This window comes from Thermobia domestica, chromosome 3 (genome assembly GCF_964235325.1).
Source record: "Thermobia domestica chromosome 3, izTheDome1.hap1.1, whole genome shotgun sequence".
In the NCBI taxonomy this organism is placed as follows: domain Eukaryota; kingdom Metazoa; phylum Arthropoda; class Insecta; order Zygentoma; family Lepismatidae; genus Thermobia; species Thermobia domestica.
In genome coordinates this window covers 120,761,055-120,788,399 of record NC_137456.1, presented here as the reverse complement: position 1 = coordinate 120,788,399, position 27,345 = coordinate 120,761,055, and the positions used below count along the sequence as shown (strand labels likewise).

The 27,345-nt window shown below is 34.5% G+C and overlaps 1 protein-coding gene across 2 annotated transcripts in view; it reads right to left on the bottom strand.

Moving 5' to 3' along the window:
- LOC145680685 (somatostatin receptor type 2-like) overlaps positions 1 to 27,042 on the bottom strand; it is a 72,000-nt gene extending 44,958 nt beyond the window's left edge. Inside the window, exon 1 of one of the 2 annotated variants that reach the window (XR_014130660.1) lies at positions 24,800 to 27,042. Coding sequence is in view for 1 of the 2 variants with exons in the window: in XM_081751575.1 (XP_081607701.1) it covers positions 25,362 to 26,672 (1,311 nt within the window). In the remaining variant the exon portion in view is untranslated. Of the gene's footprint in view, positions 1 to 20,315 lie in introns of those variants that run through there. The other variant, XM_081751575.1, reaches the window with a different exon arrangement.
- Between the last annotated feature and the right edge of the window lie 303 nt (positions 27,043 to 27,345).

Sequence of the window (27,345 nt, the reverse complement as noted above, 5' to 3'; positions counted from 1 at the left end):
GCGCTTAATAACTTTATATAATCAGCTGTAGCTGGACATTTCGAAGTTCTCCCTCTCTTTTAAACTCGATATTATTTACTTTTTCTTTCTTCAAATAATTTCCTGTGTGTAACTTGACTTATTACCTTTATGTATTCCAACTACTTAACGCTTTATAGAGCACTTACATTTCTCTGAACGTCTTTTAGAACCACAAATAAACACTGTGACCGTCAGGTTGGCCACACAACTCACTTATTGGACGAACTGTATATTTTCGCTGACTCTAAATTATCATGCAAAATTAATATTTTATTCAAGTGAAAAAACATTTTCTTTGTTCGTTCTGGACGCTTTGTAGCAGTAGAGAAACTACTTTCCTTCTTTTGCATGCAGGTGCGCTCCAAACCTGTTGGCGTCGAGAATAACACAAATGAACCACTCTTTATTGAACTGAATGTTTATCTAATTAACAGAGTACTTCGGAAAAGCAAACTTTCTATCTTTTCTTGAGTGAAGTTATCAACTGACGATTTTGGCCACTATGTGTATATTTCCATATAAATGATTATCAACGCCTAGAAACCTTTCTAAATACGAAATTGTTCCATTGACAGACAAGGTGCACAGCTCTTTACACTTACGCTTTGTTATCTAAACTGCTTGGAGTAACTTGTGGAGACAACGCTTGCAGTCTGTATGAATTGCAGGTGGGAAGCTTACTATCCAAAATTGCCAATCTTCATTCTTTTCTATTAAACTGTTTTCCATTTGACTAACATACGATATATTCTTTAGTTATAGACTCAATTTCTAAAGATGATCTGCAACACTTGCTCCACCTCGATAACTTTTACTTTCTCACGGGACAAAAAGACGAGTTGTCAGGACTACTTAATATACAATAATTATATTCTTGCATAGATTGTGAATGTAAAATTTATGATTTCTTTTTGAGTCATTTCTAAAGGACACTGTTAACTAGAAACGTTCTTCAGGGATATTCCCAAGTGTCAGTGGTAGCGAGGAGTTCACGTCTATTACTTAAAAAGGAAAGCACTTTAAAACCTTCTTAGAACAGATTTACTTTCTTTAAGTTGGATGCGTACTATATCTCACATACGGCCTCGGTCAAATATTGAATATATTTCCAGGACTACAACCCTATAGAATACAACAACTGATAAGTGAACTCAAAATGCATTCTTCATAACTTGGATTACAAAAGTGTGTCGTTATTGGAGGAACAAGACTTCATTGGAAATTGGTGTGTTTTCCTCAATCCCAGTATTCACTACGTCGTTTAAAACTGAAAGCTACTTACCCAAGTGAATAGTGTTTTCGCGTGTGTGACGTAAGGAATAACTATGCGTTACGGGCTATATTCATAGTTCATTTACTTTTTATTCGTATATCTTCATATTTTTTTTATTGTTCGTTGTACCAAGTGTTTCATATTTCAAAAAGTGTGTGTGCAGTGTTTTCGCTCAAGCATTCGTGCTTTATCAAGTTCGAATTTCTGTGTACTTATCAGTATCCTTTCTTTCGGTATATATATATATATACATATAAGTACACTTAATAAATATAAATTCGTTTAAGGTATTTTTTCTTTTCATTTATGTGTGTACGAATACTTATGGAATTAGCAACTCACCAGTCGTATATATGCATACATACGCAAAGGTGTAAGATACAATGAAACCTTGATTTCCGAACTACTGAGGCTATCCATGTCGTAGTGCTTACTTTCTACTTTTGAACTTGCGCTTGAAGGGAACATGAACTCTGAACCAGGTTGTTATCAACTGTTTCCCTGGGGACTATTTCAGAAGCCAGTATCAAAAGGAGACGGTAGGTAGCAACATCTATTTTATTTCCATCTGCCCAGTTTTGTCGGACTGCTGTAGATGCACAATTAACGCTTCGTTTTAAGCAGTAGGTTCCCAGAACTGACTGGAGAATGTGAAACTCATGATTGAAACCAGGAGCTCATCACACATAATGAGAATATATACAGATGCTTATCAAAATAATGAAAATACTTGAAGAAAATGAAACTTACCTTAATAATGCGGAGTTTGACAACCTCTAGGCTGCAGAATGGCTCTGGTTCGTCGTGAATCGCGGACGTATAAGTCATAAATTATTTCCAGAGCCACATTATATCATTGCTTATGCAGTTCAATTTCGTGAGCGAGGATGTTCCAGAGTTTAAGGTCCAAAACTGACCACCGGTGTTGAATAACGCAGAGATCTGGGAATTGGGTGAACCACAGATGTAGCTTATTTCAATGTTCATGAAAACATACCTCAATAGCTCCACTAATGTGGATATCTTCATTAATGTGTCGTATTGTTATTTTGGAAAATTTCGTCTCTAGCAGGACCCAGGTTGCGCATCGACACCTAAACTGTGAACTCAGAATGTAAATGATTCCAGGAAATTGCGAACCTCATAATCACAAAGCTACTGTCTTGTTAACAGTAGGGAGGAGGCTATTCGAAGCATAAATTTCTTTGGGTGTCCACCACACAGGACACGGACCTGTTGACAGCTTGACACGAATGTTCAGGTTTTGCAACTATCATCGAACTGTGATTGTCAACAGTAGACTGCTCAAGGCGCTGATTAAGTTCTACAGTCTCTTTTGCCGCATTCTCTCTCTATGGTCTTTGCAGACAATCTTTTTGAATGATCGGTGATCCTACTCTTTCTTGATATTGCTTTGCCATGACTTCTATTAGCCATCATCACTTTGGCCATTGTTTCTTACGGCGTATAGCAAATACATTGCCTACTTAGATACAATTGCTTCAAATAATGGTGTTGGTATCTTTGAAACTCACAGAGGTCCTCCTTTTGCATTACCACCGTCTGCTTTCTTTAACACATCCAGCACCATTGGTTTCCAGACCCGGCTACATAATATGGAACTCATACTGTAAATATTATGACTCATTGTTTATAACCTAGTAAGTCAAGCAACCTTAATATGAACGTATTTTTTTCCTTTTCTAAATTTTTTGAGACAAAACCAACTAATCATCGAAGTAACTAACAGTTCTGTAGAAATTTTAAATCATAGTTGAGTTTCTTAATTCTATAGCAGATACTGTATTCTACAAAATATATATATCTTTGAGAAAAGTTTTGAATTGATATTTACAAAAGAAATAGGTTCAAACAAATGCGAATCTTTTGACATCATTTTCATTCCGATGTATTGTTACCAAAATATGACCATGATAACAAAGGTGGAGGGGTTCTGAATAAGAATGTGACAATTTTAACTTTTACTATCTGCTCTCACGTTGTATATGTGTGGAAGATTTTCATGCCAGTACAATGACAAAAGATTTTTTATATATAATTCCTCTATCTATTCCTATAACCATCACAATCGCTCATTAATTTCTGATCGATGAGGCAATTAGATCCCCGCTTGTCCCTAAGGAAAGAAGGGTATTTAAAGTGTGTATCCTTAAAACATTGGTATCCTCCCAAAACTTCATTTTTATTATGATAAAACAGAAAATTGTATTAAACATGATTCTTTCCTGTTGTTATGTACGTGGTGCATTGCGAATTTCTCCTATGACTCTGTGTAATTTTAAACCCGTCGAACATATTGACAATGTAAATTAAGAACAGCAGGATCACAGGTGTAACAATATTTTTTTTATGGATGTATGTATTTCAAGCTAGAGTGACAAACAATAGGTGGTGTGGCGGAAGTCGGTTTTATAAATATTAGCTGTAGTATCGCGTATTTCGGTCACGATTGTTTGAATGGCTGTTGTGATGAGTCATAAATAACAATTATGAAATATTTCAAGTGTTGTATAAAGGAAATAAAATTATGTAATCATAATGATATGGCTTATATTAGGACTGGTACTATTTCCGTTAGTTCTGTGAGGATGAAGTCAGAGCGTGAAATGGGCTTAAATTTAGTCTTGACAGCTAAATTATGGTAATATCAGGTCTGGAAACTGGAACTTTTCATAGAAGTAGGTAAGATTTTTTATACAGAAAATATATAGAAAAATAGTTGTAATTATGGATAATATAAAAATTGACTATTAAAATTAAATATTAACTAATAAGTTACCATAAAGAGCATCGCTCATTTTCTAATGTGAGTTTATGATTCTGACAATCTGGGGACATACCACAAATTCAAGTGAAATCAGATAACCTCTCAGGTTCTCTGGGTCTTCTTCAAAATCTTTAAATGTTGCCTTCCGATAATGGACAGTAAACAAAAGAAAATAGCAATTATATAATGTATGTAAAATATTCGACATTTTCTTGTCGATGACTGTACCAAGGACAAACGATTATGTCTTGGACCTTGGTAACGTATACTGGAAATGTGTTAGAGCCTTTACTTTAAATTCATGTTGTTACTATATTTGGTACTCTAGTACCTAAACCAGATTTTTGTCTGCCACGTATTTGATAGCAATCTTCCATTACCTTACGAGGTAGACATGAAGCGGTTGAGCCAAGGTGCTGCACTCACCAGTTACAAACTCCCTTATGACCTCAAGCCTTTGAGTAGCAATGTATAGTAAACAGCTGTATCTTTCCATTCCATCTCTTCGTCAACACTAAGGAAAATCATTTCTCTATCTTTCATCATTTCGTAATACATAACTTAGTGGATAATGGCCAACATCTTATTAATTATGATTTGCATTGATTTGAGTGCATAATTCTACACTATTTTACGAATTTACTGAGGAATATTTAATTTAGTTCTCAGTCTAAAAACGAGAACTTACATAAAGTCTTTCGTTTGATAGTCGTTTCATCGTACAGTTCAGGGGTATCACTTGGAGAGTGCAAGGGTGCAATTGATCCCATGAGTTTGAGAAACATGTGCGGTTTAATAAATTGTATACTAATAAAAAACCTGGCCAATATTGCTCCCCTCTCCCCTGACAAACCTAAAATGATGTTTCGGGTACACTTTTACTCTGACATATAGGTTATTTTCGTACAAGATAAAAGAAATCACTCATCAGTAATGTATTGTTTTGGCCTGAAAGTTCGTGCGCTTAAAATGGCTTTAGTATAGAATTTAATGAATTCTAAATGAAAAACAAGTTTCTTAAATTGTGAAATGAACTGAAAATGAAATCTTTGAGTTTTACCGACTAGGCTAAAGGAGATGGCGATGATGAGAAATGAATGAAAGGGTGGAAAGAGGAAAGTGGAAGAACTCCGAGGAAACTCATGCACACGGTGTTTGTCCACCACAAAGTTCACTTGGCTCGAGCTGGGATCGAACCAGTGACCCCACGCACCAGAGGTCAACGCTCTAGCACTGAGCCACCACAGCCCGGTCTCTTAAATTGTATTGTGACAGTTGCCATATCAGCAGGTATTCTGTTTTAATCTTATCCAGCTTGGTTCAGTTTCATACAGTCAGTTTACTACTGAACATTGAAGAAAATTAACATTCAAGAAACGTGAAAATGCATCTGAAACAAATATTCAAAAATATGCATAAATAGAAGTTTATCCTCTGTGTTGACAAGAAATTCTAAGTGATCCAATGTTTCATAAATAGCTTGCAAATTTCGTGATTGAGATTCCTTGCTAAACAAAGATATCACTTAAGACTCAATGAGACAAACATTTAACTGTAGCAGAGAACAGGTATGCACAAAAAGAGAAAGACAAAATAAGATGCAGACTGCCTGAGTCATATGACATTGTGGTTATGGTTGATCTACAAAAATGTTTACCTCCCCCTAACCTGAGTAATGCGCAATCATTTTATCTGCGAAAACTTCGGACATTAAATCTTACTATTGTAGATGTAACAACTCAGGAAAACCATTGCATGATTTGGGATGAGTCAATTGCAGGTCATGGAGTGAACGAGATAGAATCGTGCATTGGAAAACGAGCCCAGTGTTTGCTAAATGGATTGAAATTCATTGAAATTGTCTGGTCTGATAACTGCGCATCCTACAAAATAGAAACATGATGCTTATTTTATCATACTTTTGGTTGCTACATATTCACCCAATTTTGGAAACAATCACAAATATTTGTTACGTGGGCACACTCACATGGAAGCAGACTCTGTACATGCAGTCATTGAAAGAAAGAAGAAAACCTTACCCAGTATGTCTGACATAGTTACACATGACTGGGCACAATTGATAAGGTCATGTGGGAAAAAGAAGCCATACAATGTTACAGAGATGAACCTTCAAGATTTTCAAGACTTTACATTTTTAGCAAAATCAGGATCTTCTTTCTTCATTTCTAGAAAGAAGAACAGTAATGGAGAACAAGTTCTCTGTCAAAAATTGTACATTTACAAGTTTCAAAGGACACTTTCGGTATCATGAAATACAAAATAAGCTTCCAGGAAGATTTTAAAGAAGTTGACTTCAGAAGAAGCCCAAGAAGACCTTTGACTTTACCAGAAAAATATCCCCCAGGCAGGGAAACCTTAAGACCTATCAGTACTTCCAAATACGATGACCTTATGAAGATGCTTCAGTGGATCCCGCACAGCTTTCACAGTTTCTTCAGACTCCTTCCCCATTCAGGAGAAGCAGCGGAATTCCCAGAAAGCAATAGCAATGAAACAGCTAATGAAATGTAGTAATAGGTAATAATCTTAGATTTAATTCATAATTACTTAACACTAACGTAGCAGTCTTCATGCAGAAACAAACTCTAAGAAAAGAGTAGAATGTTGTAATCCATTTTTGTACTGTTTTTCATGCTGTAATCCATTTTTGTATTTTCTTCATGTTGTAATCCATTTTCGTATTGTTTTTAAAAAATAGTTTTAATGCATATTGGACACCTGCCGAATGAGATGAAAGGAAACTAGAGACTGATGTCCATTAACTGTAATAATAATACTAAAACTGGCATTGTTATTAATTCAGACCAACATAAAGATGCTTTTATTATCACTTCAAATAAATAGGTATTCATATTAAATGTGTAAAACATTCCAACTTCAATAGAAATGTAAAATTAATAAAAAGTTCACACCTTGATTTCGTGTTTTTGCTTCTCCTGAGAAACTTGATTTTGTGACAACTGCCCTTAGTGAAATAAGATACTTTAAACTTAACATAAATGGTTAGCATAAACTATTTTCAAAAGAATTCTGATTGATTCATAGTATCCAAATAGCGGGGCACAATAGAATAATAGCTGGGTACAATGATAATAAACCTCTTGTATTTATGCCTGTGCTAAAACTGTAAATTTGACATTATATTCGAGAGAGACAAATATCACTGGGGATACGGACAAAATCTCGCGGCCGAAACATCGCCGCCCAAAACCTCGCGGGACAAAATCTCGCCGGGCCAAACCCTCGCGTGGCCAAAACCTCGCCGCCCAAAACCTCGCGGGACAAAATCTCGCCGGGCCAAAACATCGCCGCGAATGAAACTTTTATTTAAAATTTACCCAATGAGTTTCTTAATATGCAATTCCATATTACAAATAATAATAAGAAGAAGAAGGAGAAGAAGAAGAAGAAGATACAAAACATCGTGTGCGTGGGCTTTCTCGGGTTATTCCCGTTTCCTCCTACTTTCTTTATTCGATCATTTCCTTCATCCTGGTCATCTACGTCTCCTTTAACCTACAGGACATAATCAAGGAACGTCGTAAAAACTCATATATTATTTCATACTTTCATAAATATTATTAGATTTTTGCTAAAATTTTAAGTTTTTGGATGTTCTAAAGTTCACGAAACTAACCCCGTTAGTTGTTATTACTTTCCTTATGCAGACTTTCTTTCCCTATAACCAGTTTAAAAACATTCTGTTGCCCTACCTTCACATTGAAATCCTCTAATACAGAAATAGAATTTTCATATGGTATCGCGGGACTTGGTCAAATACCCGTGATACTTCTTCTGAAACAGCGTCTTTTATACCGTCATCCTTATCATCTGTTGGAACATTTACATTTTGGTCAGGCGAGATTTTGGGTATGGCGATATTTTGGGGCGCGAGGTTTTGGAAGACGTGGTTTTGGCAAGGCGAGGTTTTGTCCCGGCGATATTTTGGGGCGCGAGGTTTTGGAAGACGTGGTTTTGGCAAGGCGAGGTTTTGGCCTGGCGAGATTTTGGCCCGCGAGGTTTCGGGTGGCGAGGTTTCGGCCAGGCGAGGTTTTGGCCCCGCGAGGTTTTGTCCCGCGACGTTTTGGGCGGCGAAGTTTTGGCCAGGCGGGGTTTTGGCCCGGCGAGATTTTGTCCCGCGAGGTTTTGGGCGGCGAGGTTTTGGCCAGGCGAGGTTTCGGCCCGGCGAGATTTTGAGCCGCGAGGTTTTGGTCCGAGACGTTGTCGCCGCGAGGTTTTGTACCCAAACCATATCACTGTATACTTACATTAAAATAAAAAAGCTTTCTTTTGCCAAACGAAATGCCTCAAGAGGCTCAACGAATATTGACATGTGAGAATTCAACAGCAAATTAGTATCAAATACTTCGCTCTTTTGGTGCGACCGAAGTCATGTTGCTTATTTTTCTGTATGTAGCAGAACTAATTTTAATACTTGTAGAAAAATACAATGAAACAATCGAAACTGGTCGTAATGAAACGTTTCATTGCACAACAAATCAAACTGTATCATTGTACCCCGTCTGTAGCTACTAAGAATAATATCTAAATTAACAAACTTCGTTAAGAGATATGAAATTTACACATACATAATATTTTTTTTTCGAAAGAGAGTTGTAACCTATAATTTGTATCAACTCTTCTCTGTTGAGTGAACATTTTAAGTAGCTCTATGTTTCAATTATAAACTTCAAAATTCTACATTCCGTCAGAAAGGTTCCAATAAACCGTATGGAGCACAGAAATCACAGTTGGTATGGTAGGGATTGCGAACTAGTATGAATGTCACTTTTACCACAGTTTTGCTACCATTTGAGTTTGAAATGTTCACTTCCGATAGTCACTGAGTAAATCATACGATTATTCAATGTGCCTCTTTTCATTGTACCTCACTTTCACCTATTCTTGTTTAAAGAAACTTTATGCAGTAACCGACGATAAACATCCTGAATTAATCAACACAAAATACATAATCTTTCATCAATATACTACAAAATTAAATACTTCTTCAAAAGCATCAAGTTAAATCTATTACAACTTGGTTATGATATTCTGACTCCTCCGTCGTATTTATCATATAGCGCACTGCAGTATATATACTTAACCAAATCCTTTTAGTGGAAGAAAATTAAATTTCCAAGAAAAATCCAAAGCTTTTTTTTTGTTCAAAAAGATTAAATGTTCTGGGAAAAGAGAAATTAAGAAGTTCCCTGAAAAATAGCAGAAGAAAGTAGTAGAATAAACTGCTGAGTAAATTAAAGTAAATAGAGCACAGAATACAATAAAGTAAAAATGCATTCTGGCGCTGTGGAAACTAGAGTTTAAAACAAGGTCTGGTCTATGTTTTCATTCTCTATGAACTAAATACCATAAGGTTCGAAATGATGGCTCTACTAAACACTCTGAATACGAACCGCTAACGCGAATGATTTTAGAGCACGAGAGAACCGGTGAAAAAGCCTCGGACACACTATAGTAGTTCATATCACACTCTCGTCCTATGTACAATCGCTGCTGGTACATAAATCAATTAATGTGAAGCGTACTTGTAAGAAAATACAGATCCTGGCGTTCAAGCACGAAGGAAATATGACAGATATATTTTAACGTAGATCATACATCTCAATGTAGTTTAACCTCCACTATGTAAAAGAAAATAATGCAGTGTTTTCAAAAAGTTATGTAATCTTATGAACAATTTCATGAATTGTTTATGTTTTGTTACGGGTGCTATCGCCGAGTAGCCATGGATTATACGTTGCAACGGTGTATATTCATTGTGACAGAATATATCCGTACCAGCAGTTATGCTTCAGCACGAGGGTCTTCACAGGAAAGAATGGAACAGATTCTCCTACCAAATCCTCATCAAGCGGCTGTAGAACAAGACACACCGAGAAGCGGTCACAAAGGTTGATAAGAGAAGAACAGTTGATCGGTGTTTAAGCTACATTGTGAGGCAGAAAAAAAATCAGTGCGACGACTTTCGAATTAGTCCGGGTTTTCCATTGGCAGTCCATAAACAGCCTTGCACAATTGTTTGAAACTGTGGCTCTATAAAGTTAGAGCAGTAGAGCAACTCCAGTATGAAGCCATGGATGTAAGAAAAGACTATTATCATTGGTTGATGGAATCTGTAACACCAGAAAGGAAAGAATTCGATGATTAAAACTGGATTTCTTTTTGAAGGAATACCTAAAGAGCTTCTTCTACAGTATTCATCCGCACGATATTAAGAAATACGAAGTGCAATATTTGTTGCTCTGTTCGTAAGATCTCATAGATATCCTTCGAAAGGATTATCAACAAAATCTTTGTAGTGTCCAGTTTTATGAAGAACAAAATCGCAGTTACTTTCAGTATTTAATGTTGTAAACGTAATATAAAAGAATAATAAGAAATAATATGAGTTTTCAAAGATGGTTGCAAAACTTTTTGAACACCCTGTATTTGGATAATTAATTAGTTATTGAACCTTTAATTGGGCAACAAAAGCTTAACATACTGTAATATTAATTTTCTAATGCCAATGAATAGACAAATATGAGTAAGAAGAAGGGTGATCATTCTGCTGCAGAAATGAAAATAAAGATGTTGATAGAAATACCAAGCATCATTATTATTATTTCGCATTTTCTCCACTCCTCATCTGACTTGCGAGTAAGCAATATAATAATACACAGGTTATTCATGTATATTATTGTTTTTATATATTTTTTCATTCATTCTGGGGCTAGCAGGAAATTACTTATAGCTCTGCATGTGTCAAATATTACACTCTTCTGTATTATTTATGTCTTCAATTTCAATCAATGCTACTATCTTTTTCAAGGTTTTGTGGAGCACTCTGGTATCCGATATTACTATTGGTTTAATTTCCCATTCTTGATCTTCTATATATTCTGTTTTTGTAATGCTTGTATCATTTTCGATTCTTCTGTCTGTCTTAGGTGGAGTGATGTATATTTGTGGTCCGCTGTTACTATTGCTCTATTAGGTTTGAAGTGTTTTGCTTTTCGTAGAATTGCTTCTAATGTAAATTCGGCTATTGATTAGTCTTCGTCTTTCTTCCTTTCGTGGATGTAGGATATGTTCTCTGTCTATATTGTTTTGGTTTTCATTTCAAGTCTGCTAGTTCACACTCTTCCCATTTTATTACTCCAAACAAGTACGATAAAACCGGTATTTAAAGTACTGCTTATGTTCTTAATGTTGAAGATAGTTTTCGAATCTTTCGATTTTTGTTGGTGAGTTTGTTATTTTTCTCTTTTATATTACTGCATCGTGTTCTTTTGGATTGGTTAACATATAGACACATGCATACTTTTTTTCGTTTTATGTCTTTTATTATCTCTTCTGTGGTTCATTGATATTTTTGTTTATTGATTTCTCTTAATTTACTTGTACTATTTTAAATTTCTCTATTCTATAAAGGTAAACAAGAAAGTTTTGTCGCTTTTGTGGAGGTATGTGTTCAGTTAGCCCTCAAAACGCGAGTTGAATGCGAATGGAGATAAGGCGAAGGAAGGTCAGTTGTTAATGTGGGTATATCCAACATACTACCTGGTTGTGGCAGTTTAGTTACACCGTGAACATGTCTAAGGACAGAGTATGTTGGATATACCATGGACCTCCACAGAGCGTCATATTGTACGAGTTCAAACTTGGGTCAAACGCCACTACAGCGGTGCGGAAGATATGCCTGGCCTTTGATGAGAGTGTCATGACGACGTGAACAGTGCACTGGTGGTTTAACAAGTTTAAGGATGATGATTGAAACACTCGAAGACGCACCACGTGCCGGAAGACCAACACATGTACAAAACAAAGGTTATTAGGCAGTAATTGAGGCGAACAGTGCCCAGACATGTGAAGAACTGGGACTACAATTCAGTGTGAGTTCATAAATCACTCGGCAGCAAATCCATCAATTTGGGAAGCACTACAAGTAGGGTCGATGGGTCCCACACGATTTGACTCCGGGCCAGAAGGCAACACGAGAAGACACCTGTGTTTCTTTGCTGTGTTTGAGGAAGGAGCCATTTCTGGACAGGGTGTTGAGACGTGACGAGGAATGGATCCTGTACCAAGCTCCACGGCGAGATCATCATTGGTTAGCATCCCATAACCGGTTCCAAAACAGTCAAAACCTGCACTGCACCAGAAGGAGGTCCTCCCCTGTGTTTGGTGGACTGCTCGCGGCATTGTGCATAAGGAACTTCTACCAGCTGGTCAGAACATCAATACAACTATGTACTGTCAGCAATTGAGCCGTTTTCAAGAAAAACTCAAAACCCTGGAGCCAGCACATCTGAATCGCAAAGGGGACCTCCTGTTACAGGACAACGCTAAGCCTCACGTGGCTAGAATGACCCGAGACACCATTCTACGCCTTGGATGGGAAACACTATTGCATCCGCCATACTCCCCGGACATTGCACCGTCCGATAACACCTGTTCCATTTCTTGAACAATCAAGTTACGGAACGCCAATTCAAATCCCTAATAGAGATGCAAAATGAACTTGATCCTTCTTCGCTTCGCGGCACACCAAGTTCTACCGCGGTGGAAACTATGGCCTTCTAGAACATTGGCAGGAGGTCGTCCATGCTGATGGTGACTATTTTTGATCTTCCAGTTACGTCTTAGGTGACATATTGATGTTCAAAACTGGTGGATGAAAAAGCGACATAACTTTCTTGATTGCCTTTATAAATTCACTCTTACATCTGTCGAGAACATTTTAGTGATTTTTAATAGATTCCTTAGTTGGCTTTTCGTGCTGGCGTACACTTTTAAATCGTCTCTAACCATTAGACACATTACTTCAAGTTATTTTTGTTTTGTTTAGTTTTCTGTACACTTCCATTTCTACTATCATACTTCGTGTTGTCCATTACTAATTATCATTAGTGTTTGTATTGCTAATAACAGTAGTAATGGTAGTAGTGTATTTTTTAATATTACAACTTCGTATTAATTAATAAGCTTGGATAATGAACACATGTGCCATATTTGATTTCAAACTTGTTAAGTCTTTCTCAGTTCAATCTTTACATGTTACAATTTGCCTTTAATTGCATTTTCTTTTTAACATCTTACATAATGTTAATGTGGGATTGTCATGCAATATACAGGGTGTTTCAAAACAACAACGACAACGTATGGGAGGTGATTTCTGACATAAAGATAAGAAGAAAAGTATAGACCAACCTGGGTGCACAAATGCTACCTTTCGGAGTTATAAACTTCAGAAACCTGAAGAAAAGCACTTTAAAAGTCCATAGCTCTGATACTATGGGACCTACCGTAGTCGGACCAAGACTTTATTTAGGAACTACTATATGCTCTATCTAAATATCAATGTTTCAAAATCCTGCGCTACTTCCGCAACAATTTTTATAGAGGTATTTGGTGAGTACTTCAAATTATATGCCCGTATCCAAACTGCCTCTATAAAAATTGTTGCGTGAGTACCTTAGGATTCTGAAACATGTATTTTTGGATAGCGCACATATTAGTTTTGGAGCTATGTGCCTTTGGACTTAATTTTTCCATGTTTTCGGCAGCCTATAACTCCGAAAGGAAGCATTTATGCACCCACGTTGCTCTATACTTTTCGTCTTATCTTGGTGTCAGGAATCACCTCCCAAACGTCAGTGTTGTTTTGAAACACCCTGCATATTTTTCACACAGATGTTTGAAATTAAACTTACAACTATTGTAAGGTTTAAAATAAAAATGATTAACCAAAGTGTATAAATGTACTATCTGTTTAAAGCTAGAGTTACAATCCTGAAGTTTTTCTATTTGAAATCAAGCATTATTTGCCTAGTGAACTGACAAATTTACACGAAACTCTATCACGGGAATCGTTTGCTCCTACTTTCAACGAAAATTTCTTGTTATTCATAATCTTCGTAAAAGGAATCATTCTGGTCTTGGAATGAAGTGAAATGTGTCAAGGATATGGATGATTAAAGAAAGTGAAAGATTATAAACTATTTGGTGGAATGAAAATGTGGGAAGGAACGAGAGAACCACGAGAAAACTCACAGATATGGTGTTGTCTACCACAAACTCACTTCCAGTGAGGGATTCCTAGCACAAGATATGAGCGCTCTACTATGGAGCAGCCTCCTCCTAGTCTTGTAATATGTATTAATATATTATTAGTTTTCCTTTCACAGAGAGTGCGTTATCATTTGGCAGTAGTATCGGAAGCAAAACATTTTTCAAATAAAATTCATATTATAAATAAACTATAATAAATATATTATAAATAAGTACTTCTTTAGACTCATTAAAAATGTGTTAATGAAGAAGTACTGAATGTAATATGTTAATTTTATAATTGTTCTCTTAAAATCGAAGTTAATTCTGAGAATTTGTAAATTATATTTCAGAGATAGGCTTACACTGTTTACAAAATAAGTCTAAGTATATTAGTTCAATATTCACCAGGTTAATATTAAGAATAAGTCTGCTAACTATATGTAGCCTGCGGGACAAAAAACTTTTTTCAAGGAAACAAGTTCTAATGAACCTAGATTAAAACGCCTCCGCTCAGAATTATAAAAAAATGAAAATGAAAAATATATATATATATAGTGGCCTAGCTTGAAGACTATGGAACTCATTGCAAGCGATTCAGGGAATTATCCAGGAACTAGTATGCATTCCAACGAAATATACATGTTTCAGAAAATCTTTATATTAGTCCAACGAATCGTATAAAGGATCTGGGTAACGGGAATACACTTTTAAGTAACTATTAAGCATTAATAACAGTATTCAGGTAGATGGTATTTTAAAAAAAATGTTTCATTTTTCTGAAACAAATCGAAAATGAGTAGTATTCATGTTAAATGAAGGAACGATCACATATTTGCCATGCTTCTTGTGATTTTTTTTACACACGTTTGGACGGCTCTGTGGATACTACAGAATTTTCCCCACAGGTACACTCATGTCCAAAATTATTGTCGCATGTCTATAAAATGTTGTTGTAGGAATATAATTTGATAACGAATTTGCCCGGTATTTCTTATAATGTTAGCATGTGTATAATCGGCAAAGACATGTATGTGGAAAATTTAATGTCAAAAGAGCAGTAAATAAGAACAATAAAACGAAAATAAATATTTCTTGTCCATTTACTAACATTTTGTTTTATTCAATCTAATTTTCGTATTTATATCTCTTTTCCTATGAAATTTACTACAAATATATATTTCCCTATTATACACATAGTATCAGTATTAAAAGTACCCTGCAAAATCATTATCAAATTATATTCTTACAAGAAGACAGTTATAGATATGAGACAATCATGTTGGGCATGAGTGTACATCTGAACTTGTTTTCTTATTTTGATCATCTTTATATATATATATATATATATATATATATATATATATATATATATATATATATATATATATATATTATACCGAACTACCAATATTCTGCATTCAATGAATCGACATAATTGAAGTAAATTAATATCTATCTATCTACCTATCTATCTTAGATATATATTAATTTACTTCAATTATGTCGATTCATTGAATGCAGAATATTAGTAATTGCAGTTGGTAATTCGTAATCGTATTGGTAATTCGTTGAAGTTTGTCCTCGTAAAAAAAAATATCTTTTGAATATATGCTGTACTCAGGTATCTACAAGACTCTACAGATGTGTGAGTTGAAAACTGGGGAAAGCGCGCTTTGTTTCATGATGTCTGGCACAAACATTGTTCTGACTTTGTAGCGAGAAATGGGAAAATTGTGTTGGCAAAAAAATCAAAAGATTTGTACCACTACATGACGACGCAGTTTTAAAGAATTTTGTAGGTTTAATTATGTGAAGAGTAATAAAGTTAGTCATTTTACTAAATAAGCTGGGAGCAAACTATCAGAGACACTTTATTACATTAGCAATTAATCTGTGAATGATGACATCTTGTTTGGTGCATATGTTAGAAATGGAAATGAGAATTAGCTTATGATCGTTAGGCTCATCTCTTATTACTCTAAACATACAATTTATTTTATATTTACTTTTGAAATCCGTTTGTGGGCTATGTACTGTATGAGCTCAACGTGAACTTATGAAGAGATTCCGCTGTTTTAGCTAGCTTTTTGTGTTCTTCTGCATCCAATATGTTTTATAAGTTAGGTAATATACAAAATTTGGGTTGAAAAAGTTTGATTATTTTCTCACATATGTACGTACCAGCTGTTGTTTTGTGTTGTTTGTGTTTTAATTTCAGGTTTATGAGGAATTTTATGGTTATAAGCAGGGCCCGGATTTTGTTGACAAGTTAACTTTTTTCGGTTACGCATAGGACAAGGCAAGTTCAAATAAAAACGTTATCCATCAACTCTAGGTTTTAAAATTATAATTTTTTAGGGTCAACTTTCGGGCACTTTTTGCCGTTTTGAAGTTTCAGGTCATTTTTCACTATTTAAGGTCACTTTTAGGTTACTTATGGCCTTTTTATTCTTTTTCTTCTACATAAGTAAATCTTAAAATGAACACTGTTTACAGATGTGAAAAAGACGAAGTTAAATCATCTCCTTTTATGCTTCCTGATTATTGGGGTGGAAAAACTGCATTCTTAACAAGCTAATGAAAACAAAGCTGTAGCGGGATGACGAAAAGTGTGGGTTGGTAGGTGGCCAAACAGATAGTTTTGGGTTGTTGACCACAAAGGATGTGATCACGTGAATAACTAAAAATGGATTAGAAGGCGTTCAATGATTTTAAACAGAGTTTTTATCTATTATTCTCAAGTAGTCTACACTTGCAAACTTTTATTGTTTAAGAGTGCTTCCTAGTTTCAACTCGGGAGTGAATTGACGCATTCAGTACGTACAATGCCGTACAATGGACTGATCAATGGACATAAATGATCAATGGACTGCAACTAACTGAAACAAAACTTTGTGAATATGAGTGAGAAACGTTAATTAAAATCTAATAGATATTTTTAAAATAGTCAATGTTTAACGAAATAAACATTTTTAAAACACGCAAGTTTTAAGGTCAATTTTTGTGATTTTTAGGGTCATTTTACAGGAATTTTAGTGTCTTTTCATAGGTCACTTTTTAGAAAATTATAGGTCAACAAGATTCGGGCCCTGGTTATAGGTAACTCAAGCGAGTACAACAATTGATACGTCTTAACTATTTTTTTAACAAAAATGAATAAAATTATTTAGAAATGAAGAATATACTAAGAGTACCATAATGTTTCATTGACTCCGTAAAGAAAACACAACAATTTTATATTTGTTTCCTGCATCTGTCAGGTGTTTCGAATATCTGTAATTTCCTGCGTCTCAACCACGAAAGAAAGAAGTTATCAACGAACAATTTCAAAATTGGATTCAATATTCTTGATTTACCAAGCCGATTCTTCAATACTATCTACTAGTGACATCATTTGAAGTCAGTCTAGAATGTTCTATCACTGTACCTAGAGAACGAGTGATCTCTCCCCGGTGTCGATTAAAATCTAGGAAGCAGCTTCAATTTTACCTAAAGAAGGAAACTATAACCAGATCTATTGTAAAAACAGATTTTAGATTTGGTATCATTCTCAATGTCATGACCTGTCTGTCACAGGGTCGTTAGAAATCTAACTGAAAGATACTGATTTTGAGTTGAGTTGAGTTGATTTTGAGCTTAATGTTCCTTTGAACAGCGAGACTATGTGAGGCGGGACTTACTGATTAATGTGGAATCCGAACCACATGAGCTCCGCTGGGAATCGAACCCGGACCTCCCACGCCAAAGGCTCGTACGCTAACCGCTTAGCAGCGGAGGAGCTCTGGTGCTAATTTTGAGTGTGTATCTTATATCTTATGCCAATCCAAGAGTAGAGTAGTTAACTAGGATACACCTGATTTGTGGAAGATTGAAGTTCTCCTACTAGTTAGTTACCGGTAGAACGATATGTTGGAACTCACTATCAAAACAATCCTTTCACCATTTCTACGGTTGCTGCTAACACTCCTCAAAATGGAGGTCGTGATGGAAAATCTTCCATAGCGCAATTGCTCAAAGTCGATCTCCCGTTATACTTACTGGTGAGGGAGTTCCTTTAGTGAGTAAGATTCAACAGGCATATCACGTGTCGGCATCGAGTATTATAGTGAGTTTACTTCCTGTCAGTAGTGTCAGGAAGCGTCCCAAGACCACCAAGTACTTTACCTCACAATTTCCTATAACCAATCATAATTGAACTCAATCTAATAGGGAGCTTCAACTGAAGGAGGTCATATGCTAAGTGAGTGACAAAAATTAACATATTTACACTAAGAGCTGGGCTACCCAATTAGGCGCAGCGGAAATCATTCCTCTTTTAGCAGGTTCTCAAAATAACTGTCTAGATTTAGTTGCAAACTTACCTTTTATACTAAAAAAAAAATCTTCCAAGAACAATCGAAGACCAGTAATATATTGTAATTCATGTAATCTTTACAATGTGAGACATGTTATTCGATATACTACTCAGTCAGTATTATATGAATTACGTTATTTGTTTCGCAATTAACGTATATATAGGAATAAAAATGTTTTCTGGCACATGCTTATTTTCTTCAATACATTACAAAATGGATTAAATTTATATACTACACAATATTTCATCACACGAATAAAAAGGACTATGGTTCCCATCTGTCTGGCTTGAGAAACGTACTTTGGAATGAAAATAAATTTAAATTAAGTGGACATTAAAATATCACGCAATGTTATAGTAAATAAGAGAAGATGCTATAGTTGTACGTAAGAGAATGTTTAAAACACATAAGAAATGATAAAATAATTACATTTTGCAGATACATGCCTTCCATTTTTGTGGAGTTATACATGTAAATGACAGATGCAGAAACTAAAGAAGAACGGTGATGTTTACATAGAAAGAAACGAGATAAAAGAGGCTTATTAAACGTATATTCGGTGAAAAGATTACTTCTTCATTGAAACCAAAACATTACATTTTGAATTTAAATTACGTCTTGAATTTTTAAGCCCATAACGTCAGAAGAATATAAATATTATGAAAATGTTTATACAAACTAAAGAGATAATTATTTGAAGGAGAGAAACACACAACAAGTTAACGCCCTCACAAAAGTTAATATGGAACGTTTCGATCTCATGGTGACTTATGACATTTCTCTAACCTTATCAATTAACAACATCAACTAACTTTGATATAGTTCGTATCGTAGGTTGATGAGGTTAATGAAGAGCTGTACTGATGAGCTCGAAATTCTCAGTATTATTTTTTCTTTTGAAGACTACTTTGTTTTATATATATATTATTTTTTCTTTTGAAGACTACTTTGTTTTATATATATAAAACAAAGTAGTCTTCAAAAGAAAAAATAATACTGAGAATTTCGAGCTCATCAGTACAGCTCTTCATTAACCTCATCAACCTACGATACGAACTATATCAAAGTTAGTTGATGTTGTTAATTGATAAGGTTAGAGAAATGTCATAAGTCACCATGAGATCGAAACGTTCCATATTAACTTTTGTGAGGGCGTTAACTTGTTGTGTGTTTCTCTCCTTCAAATAATTATCTCTTTAGTTTGTATAAACATTTTCATAATATTTATATTCTTAATATTTATATATATGGTCTCAAATATATATATATATATAAATATATATATATATATATATATATATTTGAGACCATATCTTTCGCCAACGCTCTTTAAATATCAATGAAAATATCATTACTAAAGGCACGAACGCGGCATTGCATGTTTGGGTAATACAGTGTTGCATTTATATTAAACATATTAATTGTAAATTTTCCTGAAACTTTCATTATTATATTAAAATATATTTGTGCTATTTTCTCATAACTCGTACCCTGACACAATTCATGCATTTTCTTCTCCCTTCCGAGCAATATTTTTTTCTTAAATTTCAGTTCCTACTATATCCAACAACCTCTTTTTCTTCCCCCTAGTTCAAGTCGTGTGTGTTATAGATCGCTCAATCCAAATTTTGTACATACTATGTATTTCGCACATTTTGTCGTATGACAAAATGTATTCTATCATTATTTTAAATCGTATTTGCTCACTTTTCGAAGCACAATTTTTTTTTTCACTTTCTTCCAAGGAAGAATATGTTAATTACTATATTATATAATGTTACATTCATCCGACGTTTAAGCACTCTACAAATTTACAGCATTTTAGGCAATCTCTCTCCCCTGATATGCATCTTCCGTCAAACCACTTTGTATATTCTGACAACTAAAGATCTTATATGTATTAACAACTTATTACGTACAATTATTGTAAATATCTACTGAAAAATTATTAAGATATCATCAACTCAATTAAATATTCTACGCATAATAATATTTAACATGTACACGGATTTCTTTTCAATATCAATTTATTTCATCAAAAGTTGATTAAGTTTTTCGTTACATTAAACTAGAAATATATTTTTAAAAAACATTTTATACTGCAGTCAATAAATAGGTAAGCATTACTAATAATATGTAAAGTTTATTTTCGTTTAAACAATAAATAAAATATATTGTATTTTAATAATTTTCAGTTTAAATTCGCAATTAAAATTATTTTTGTTCTAAGCATGGCTATTCTACATACATATACGTATATACTGCAACAAGCATAAGCTGATTCCTAATTTACATAACTTTTGCTACATTTTTATTTATGTATATATAAATGCGTTATCTCTACCGAAAAGCTTCAAGCAAGCTTTATATAAGTAGTATATACAATCAACAAATATTGTTAGTGAATAGCATACCTCACCAACATAGTAATGAAAATTTATGAAACAAGGAATTAAACATATTTTCTTTCGAGGAAACCAATCTTGAGTATATCATTACTTTTTTATAACAACAATAAGTAGAACTTATCTGTTTGCAGTACTAATAGTAGGCACGATGGATACTGAATTAATGTGATCAAATTATTTCAAACAAGAAACTAAAAAAAAAAAGAAAACTGTGGTGTTGAATGTCAAAGTTGTCTCGTCACAGGTCAGTAGGAGCAGTGGTTAGCATGAGACAGTAACGCCTCTCGTGATAAATATGTAGGGAAAAAGAATGTAGGTGATGTAGCCAAAAAGAAACAAGTCGTGGTGTTGAACATCAAAGACACCTCATCACAGATGCATAAGAGCAATGGGTAGCTTGATGAGGCAGTAACGCCTCTCGTGATAAATATCATAAGTGATGTAGATAGAAGTACCATAACATGATGTCCTGTAACCTCACAATTTGTGTGTCCTAATACCAGTGAGGACACATTGTAACACCAATTAGATTGGTTTAGAGTTTAGCATCCGTTTCAGCACCGAGCTATATGAGACGTGGACCTACAGTTGAAGGTATGATCCGAACCAGATGAGCTTCCACCGAAAATCAAATCCTGGCCTTCCGCGCGGCAGAGACACATATGATCTCCATATAGCCACGAGGGAGTCCTTTAAAACACATCAATTAACATATACCAACACCTGAAAAACTTTTTTTTTTTATAACACAAGTTGTGGTTTACATTAACATCTTAATGTACATGTACATTTAAATCTTAATGTACATTTAATGTACATGCACGTTACATTAGTATCTTGGTGCTACATTAATTCTTTTAGTGGGAATAATTTAGTAGTTTCTTAGCCTTTTGAGTTCAACCAACTACTCAGGTAACCTCGTAGAAGCTCATGTAACTATATATATATTCTTCCCTTTTTTTATGATTTGGTGAAACATGTTAACATGAAATAGTGTGAGTTCGGAATAGCATCTTCCTTTATTGCTAAAAAAAAAAAAAAAGAAAAAAGCAAGAAATCCACGTTCGAAATAGATTTAATTTCTGAGTGCTAGTTACATGATTTTCAAAGGGAACACTTTATTTCCTTCAATTTGGTATGTCTATCAGATTTCAGAACCATTCCTGCTTTTTCTTTGCGGGGAGGAAGAGAGGAAAGTAGCCTCAGGAAGGGATAAATCAGAAAGCGTTATGATAAAAATTATTCAATTTCTGATAGGTTCCTTAGGCTACGCTTGCTAGAGTGAGCATAAATCATACCTGTCATTAATCTTTGATCTCTTCTGCGTATTCTACTTTTCGTTTCATATCTCTATAACGATTATAGAATTAGTGACTGGCATTCGAAAATAACTATGAATATTGAATTTCGTTCAAAAAGCTGCTTCAGTTACAAAGGAGTTTCGTTGTAAAGCCGGCTCGGAATACGAAAGGTTAATTTTCAACCATTATGTTTAGTCGATTTCAATCTAAGAAATTAAGGTCATTCTTCAAAGAAAATACATTCTATATTTCCCAATATTCCGGAAACTTCTACAAAAGTTGACAGAACCAGTTTTGTCGTAATATTTTTTAAAGGTATAAGTTTCACGTTAGTTAGCTTTTTACACTCACTTTTCTAATTCTTGCTCTAAATAGCAATTTCAGGAATCACCCATTTTTCGGAGGTCTACATACGCAAATATTTCACATGTGTACTAGGCAAGTGAAGGTCTGCCTTTATGCCAACTTGGGTCCAGGTTGAATAAGTACTTTAGATTGCCTATCACGATATACGGAATATTTTCCCTGTGAATTAATTTATTCTTTTTGTTTTTATAAATAACAAATGAAAGATAACCTCATATAAGTAAAATAAAGAGTTTATTTGTGTGTCTGTCTGTCTGTGTGCGGCCTGAGAACCAGATGAGTGGACCGAGAGTTACTAAATCTTGGTCACAGACTCCAGACCAAGACGAAACTTTTTTTTAAAAAATCGAACCAGGGGGTCTCAGACGCTTACTGGGACATGTAAAAGTAGTAGAAAATTAAATATCACATTCATAGTTTTCGCGGTCGCTAAGATCAATGGTGAACCTCGGATCGCATTAACTTCCCATTCAGCTCATTCGGCTGCGCGCCGGGGGTCACCGGGGGAAAATACAGAGACATGTAAAAATAATCCAAAATGGCCGATATTAGTGTCAAATCCACCAGTAAAATAAGTGTTCTTTTTCTTTCGTTGTTCGGTTTGTTCACATAGATCTGGTCCCTGTAAAGTGCCATTTCAGCTAGTAACCAATAAAAGAGTGAAAGGTTATCTCGTAAAAATGTCAGTATTATGTTCTTTTTAATATAGCAGACTCTCGACTATTTCGGCCTAATGTGCTGGAAAGGCAAGATAAAAGAAAAAAGTAGGATAGGCTAGAGTTACATAATTACTCATTTCTTGACCCATTCATACCATTAAAAGCACAATTGCTTGTGTCGAAACCCGTTCTCATTCATGTGTTTTGATCTCATAGTACAGACCAGTACATTATAAATGTTTGTTATGTACCATAGTGCAAATTTTAAAATTACAGAAATGTAACTCTAAGAATAAGAATATTGTACACATTATAAGATAGTGCAGGAAACATAAAATTGTGTACGCTGTATATATATGTACAGTACATACATAATTTTAAAAATAAACAAAACACTAAATAAAATGTAGAACCAATTCTTAAATATATAACTTAAACTTGCTTCAGTGTTCATTGATAAATAATTACACAAGTGTGAAAAAGAAGGTTTGAAAGTCTTTTACTAAAATATCCTTGATAATTACTGCTTTTCTTCGCGTTTTTACAAATGCGTTGCAAGTCGAACATATTATGCAAAAAGTATTCCTAATTTTATTACAGAGACTTTTATTGGAACTAGGCCGGAGAATCGAGAGTCAACTATACATATAAATATATATATATATATAAGCATGCCATTACTAAACATATGACTGATCGTCCACAAAATTTAACAATAGTAACGTATGCTACAAATTTCAAAATAAAATAATTTAAGATTTTAGAAACTTTTATGCTTCGGGGCAAAGCGTAGCTCATTGGAAATTTGTAATACTGTAATTATGACAATTTAAGGATACACTTAATGAATTTCTTAAGATAAGAAATGAAATAACATAAAACATTTTTTGCTTAATATTTTTGACACCACACTACAAGCTATGGATTTGAAATTATTTTAATTACAAAAATTTACTAAATTGTATTGGCACAGAAACTTAACTATTATGTCTATTTATATCTACTTGATATTGTAAATAGATGTAATATATACTGGTAAATTTAGCTTAGATGAATTTTTTTAACGTTGACGTTTTATTATCAGATTTTAATTTGAACTTTTGAGTTCATTCTTCGCATCAACCAGCATCAATTTCTTCCGGGATTCTGATACTTCCTGGTTGTAGCGTAGAGCTTAGCTCAGATCTCCTTATGAAATTCTTTACTATGTTATTTCCTTATAGGAAAACTTTTATAATAGTGGTGTGGTGCCTATGTTACCCGTTTCTATTCTTTTAAACAAATAGCTTGATTATTGCTTTTTTATTTTACAATAGCCAAAATAAATTTTCAAAATATTTGTTTGAATTTTGGGTACCTTACATTAGTTGATGATATAAAGCGAAATATATTTATTATGACTTTATTTTTGTCTTACCATTGAGGAACAAGCTAATTTAACATACTGCAGTTATAGTTAGTGAAGCTCTAATTGATTGAGGTGTCTTTTCTTTTCGCTTGCTTAAAACTCTCGGTAGAGATAAAGCACTTATATAACACTCATAAATTTACCTGACGATAATTCAGCGGTAGACGTGACTGATATTTCGACGACTATCCACCATCTGTTGATAAATATATATAGGCTATAGGTTTGTAATTTTAGACGTATCCTCATGCAGTAGTGGCACGTGATCCAGATGAAACTAGAGATAGACAATCATTCCATTTCACACGTACACTCACGCACATTAGAAAAAAGCACAAATCTTCTGCTGTTAGGACGATGCTTGTTTTCAAAACACTGAAAAATAAAATATCAATTCGTTCTCAGTATTTTCGCCATTTGATTACCCAGATAATCATCTTGGTTAAAAATGTGACAGGATTAAGTATTAACATTAGTGTTTGTGAAAGAAATCCAACGTATTTATGGAGAAGAAATACGTGAATTTGGACGTGCTCATATTGACTGGTGCTTCGATATTAAATCTGTTATTTGCCCAGAGGTAAAATTGGTCGAAATATTGATAGAAAAAGGCTAATTTGTTTTGGAGCCCAGAGTGTTGAATAAAATTGTACTTGGCTGTATACATTTTTGGTGCTGTTTTGGATATAATGATTCCTTTTTGTTTTATAAAGAACACACTGCAATATTCTGTTCCGATTCTTCTGGTTCATTCGTTTGTTCTGTGTGTGTTCCATTTCTGGTAGTGCTTTCTTTCTCTAGACTGGTTGGTAATGTCAAGTTCGAACGTGACGTCATTGTAATCCCTGTTGAGGCCTCAGTACCATCTCTAAGTAGTGCACCCCGTTCTGAGCCTCTATTTCCTTTGTTACTCCTTAGCTTTTCGGTGCACCCTTTCTTTCTTTTCTGGTACACACTATTCCCTGCATTGAGAGCCGCATTCACTTCATTGCCAGAAACGCAGGTACATGCTTTGACAAAACTCTTTTTGAAATTGTCACCAAGAAAAGCGTATAAAATGGGATTCATAGCTGAGTTGGAATAACTAAGAAATCCCGTGAGTAAAGAGATTATCACAACCACTGTGGAATGACATGCAGATTCTCCGAAAACAAGTGACAGTTGAGTTATCCAATAAGGTAACCAGCAAATGACGTAAACGGTGATAACCGTCAGAACAAGTTTGGTCACTTTTCTGTGTGACTTTTTCTTCTCTTTTGATTTGTTTTTGGGACCTACAGTTTTCAGTTTAAGGATCACTTTAACATAAAAAATAAACATTAATTTTAACGGGATTGCAAAGCCCAGGACAAAAGTATAAATAATGAATGCTTTGCCGTGTGCTCCACCATTTGACTCAGGCCAAAAAATATTACAAGTAACTTTATTTTCTACTTCTCTGATGGACGAGTACTTAAATATTGGAATCATGATGATGGCACTAATTGTCCAGGCTGCCAATGAAATTAACTTAGATATGAATGGTGTTCTTAATTTAGTCGCTGATATAGGATGACACACTGCTATATATCTATCAGCGCTCATAATTGTAAGAAATATAGTACTTGTAAACTGATTCACCCCTGTACTAGCCATGTATATTTTACACATTCCATTCCCAAAAATCCAGCTCCTAACAGCCATTGTATTTACAAGGAACGGGATCCCTATAAGATTACATTCATCACATATGGCAAGGTTAACGATGTATATATTGGTCACAGTCTGCATTTTGGAGAAGCGTAATACAACATAGATAACCAAACTGTTACCGATAAGGCCAACAACGCACACTAATACATACATTACTTGTTGACTGAAGAGCAGCCAAAATGATTGGGTGCTTGGACATCCATCGTAGCATGAATAATTGCCTGTGAAGTTGCATGTGGTGTTACCTTGAATATTCGACAGTGAACAGTTCTCCGTGAAGCAGTCGGGAAAATCAAGACCAGGAATTTCAGCATCTGATGTCATGGTGTTACGTAAAATACATAAAAAGAAACGACACTTAATAATTTATAAATATTACTTTCCTAATACGAAGAATTTTAGATGAAGCGTGTCTTAACACAGTTGACGTTTTAGGTAGTTCATCATCCATGACTGATTATCGTAATACAGTATTCACAAATTTTCGTCATATAAATACAGTTTTGTTTGCTTAGATCAATCAATACTGCTCAGTAAATATCACATCGAGCACACACATTTACTAATTTTTAAGTCGCTATCAGCAACAAGTATTAAAAGACCGGGAAGAAGACGATGAGGGGATCACTGTAACATGGAGAAGATTTTTTAAAAAGGAAAATTAAAAGTTACAACACTCAGATCACTCACACTCTTCCACAGTCACACACGCATCGTAGATTCAACTCTCATCCAATTCTGAGGCGAGAATTCCTATGTGATCAAGTATGATGAAGAATCTTACGAGTGACTACTTCAGAGTCAGCAAACAACCGTCTTCTGGTGCTGATCCTTGCTCTGCAAAGAGAAAAAAATATAGAAAATGAAGTTTGTAGTGTACTTAGCACAGTTATCTAGTTAACAATAAAAATCTAATCTACTATAAATAGTTGTAATTAAATGTTAAGAATAATATACTGTGCTATACACAATACAACCTTACAATTTAGTATTCAAC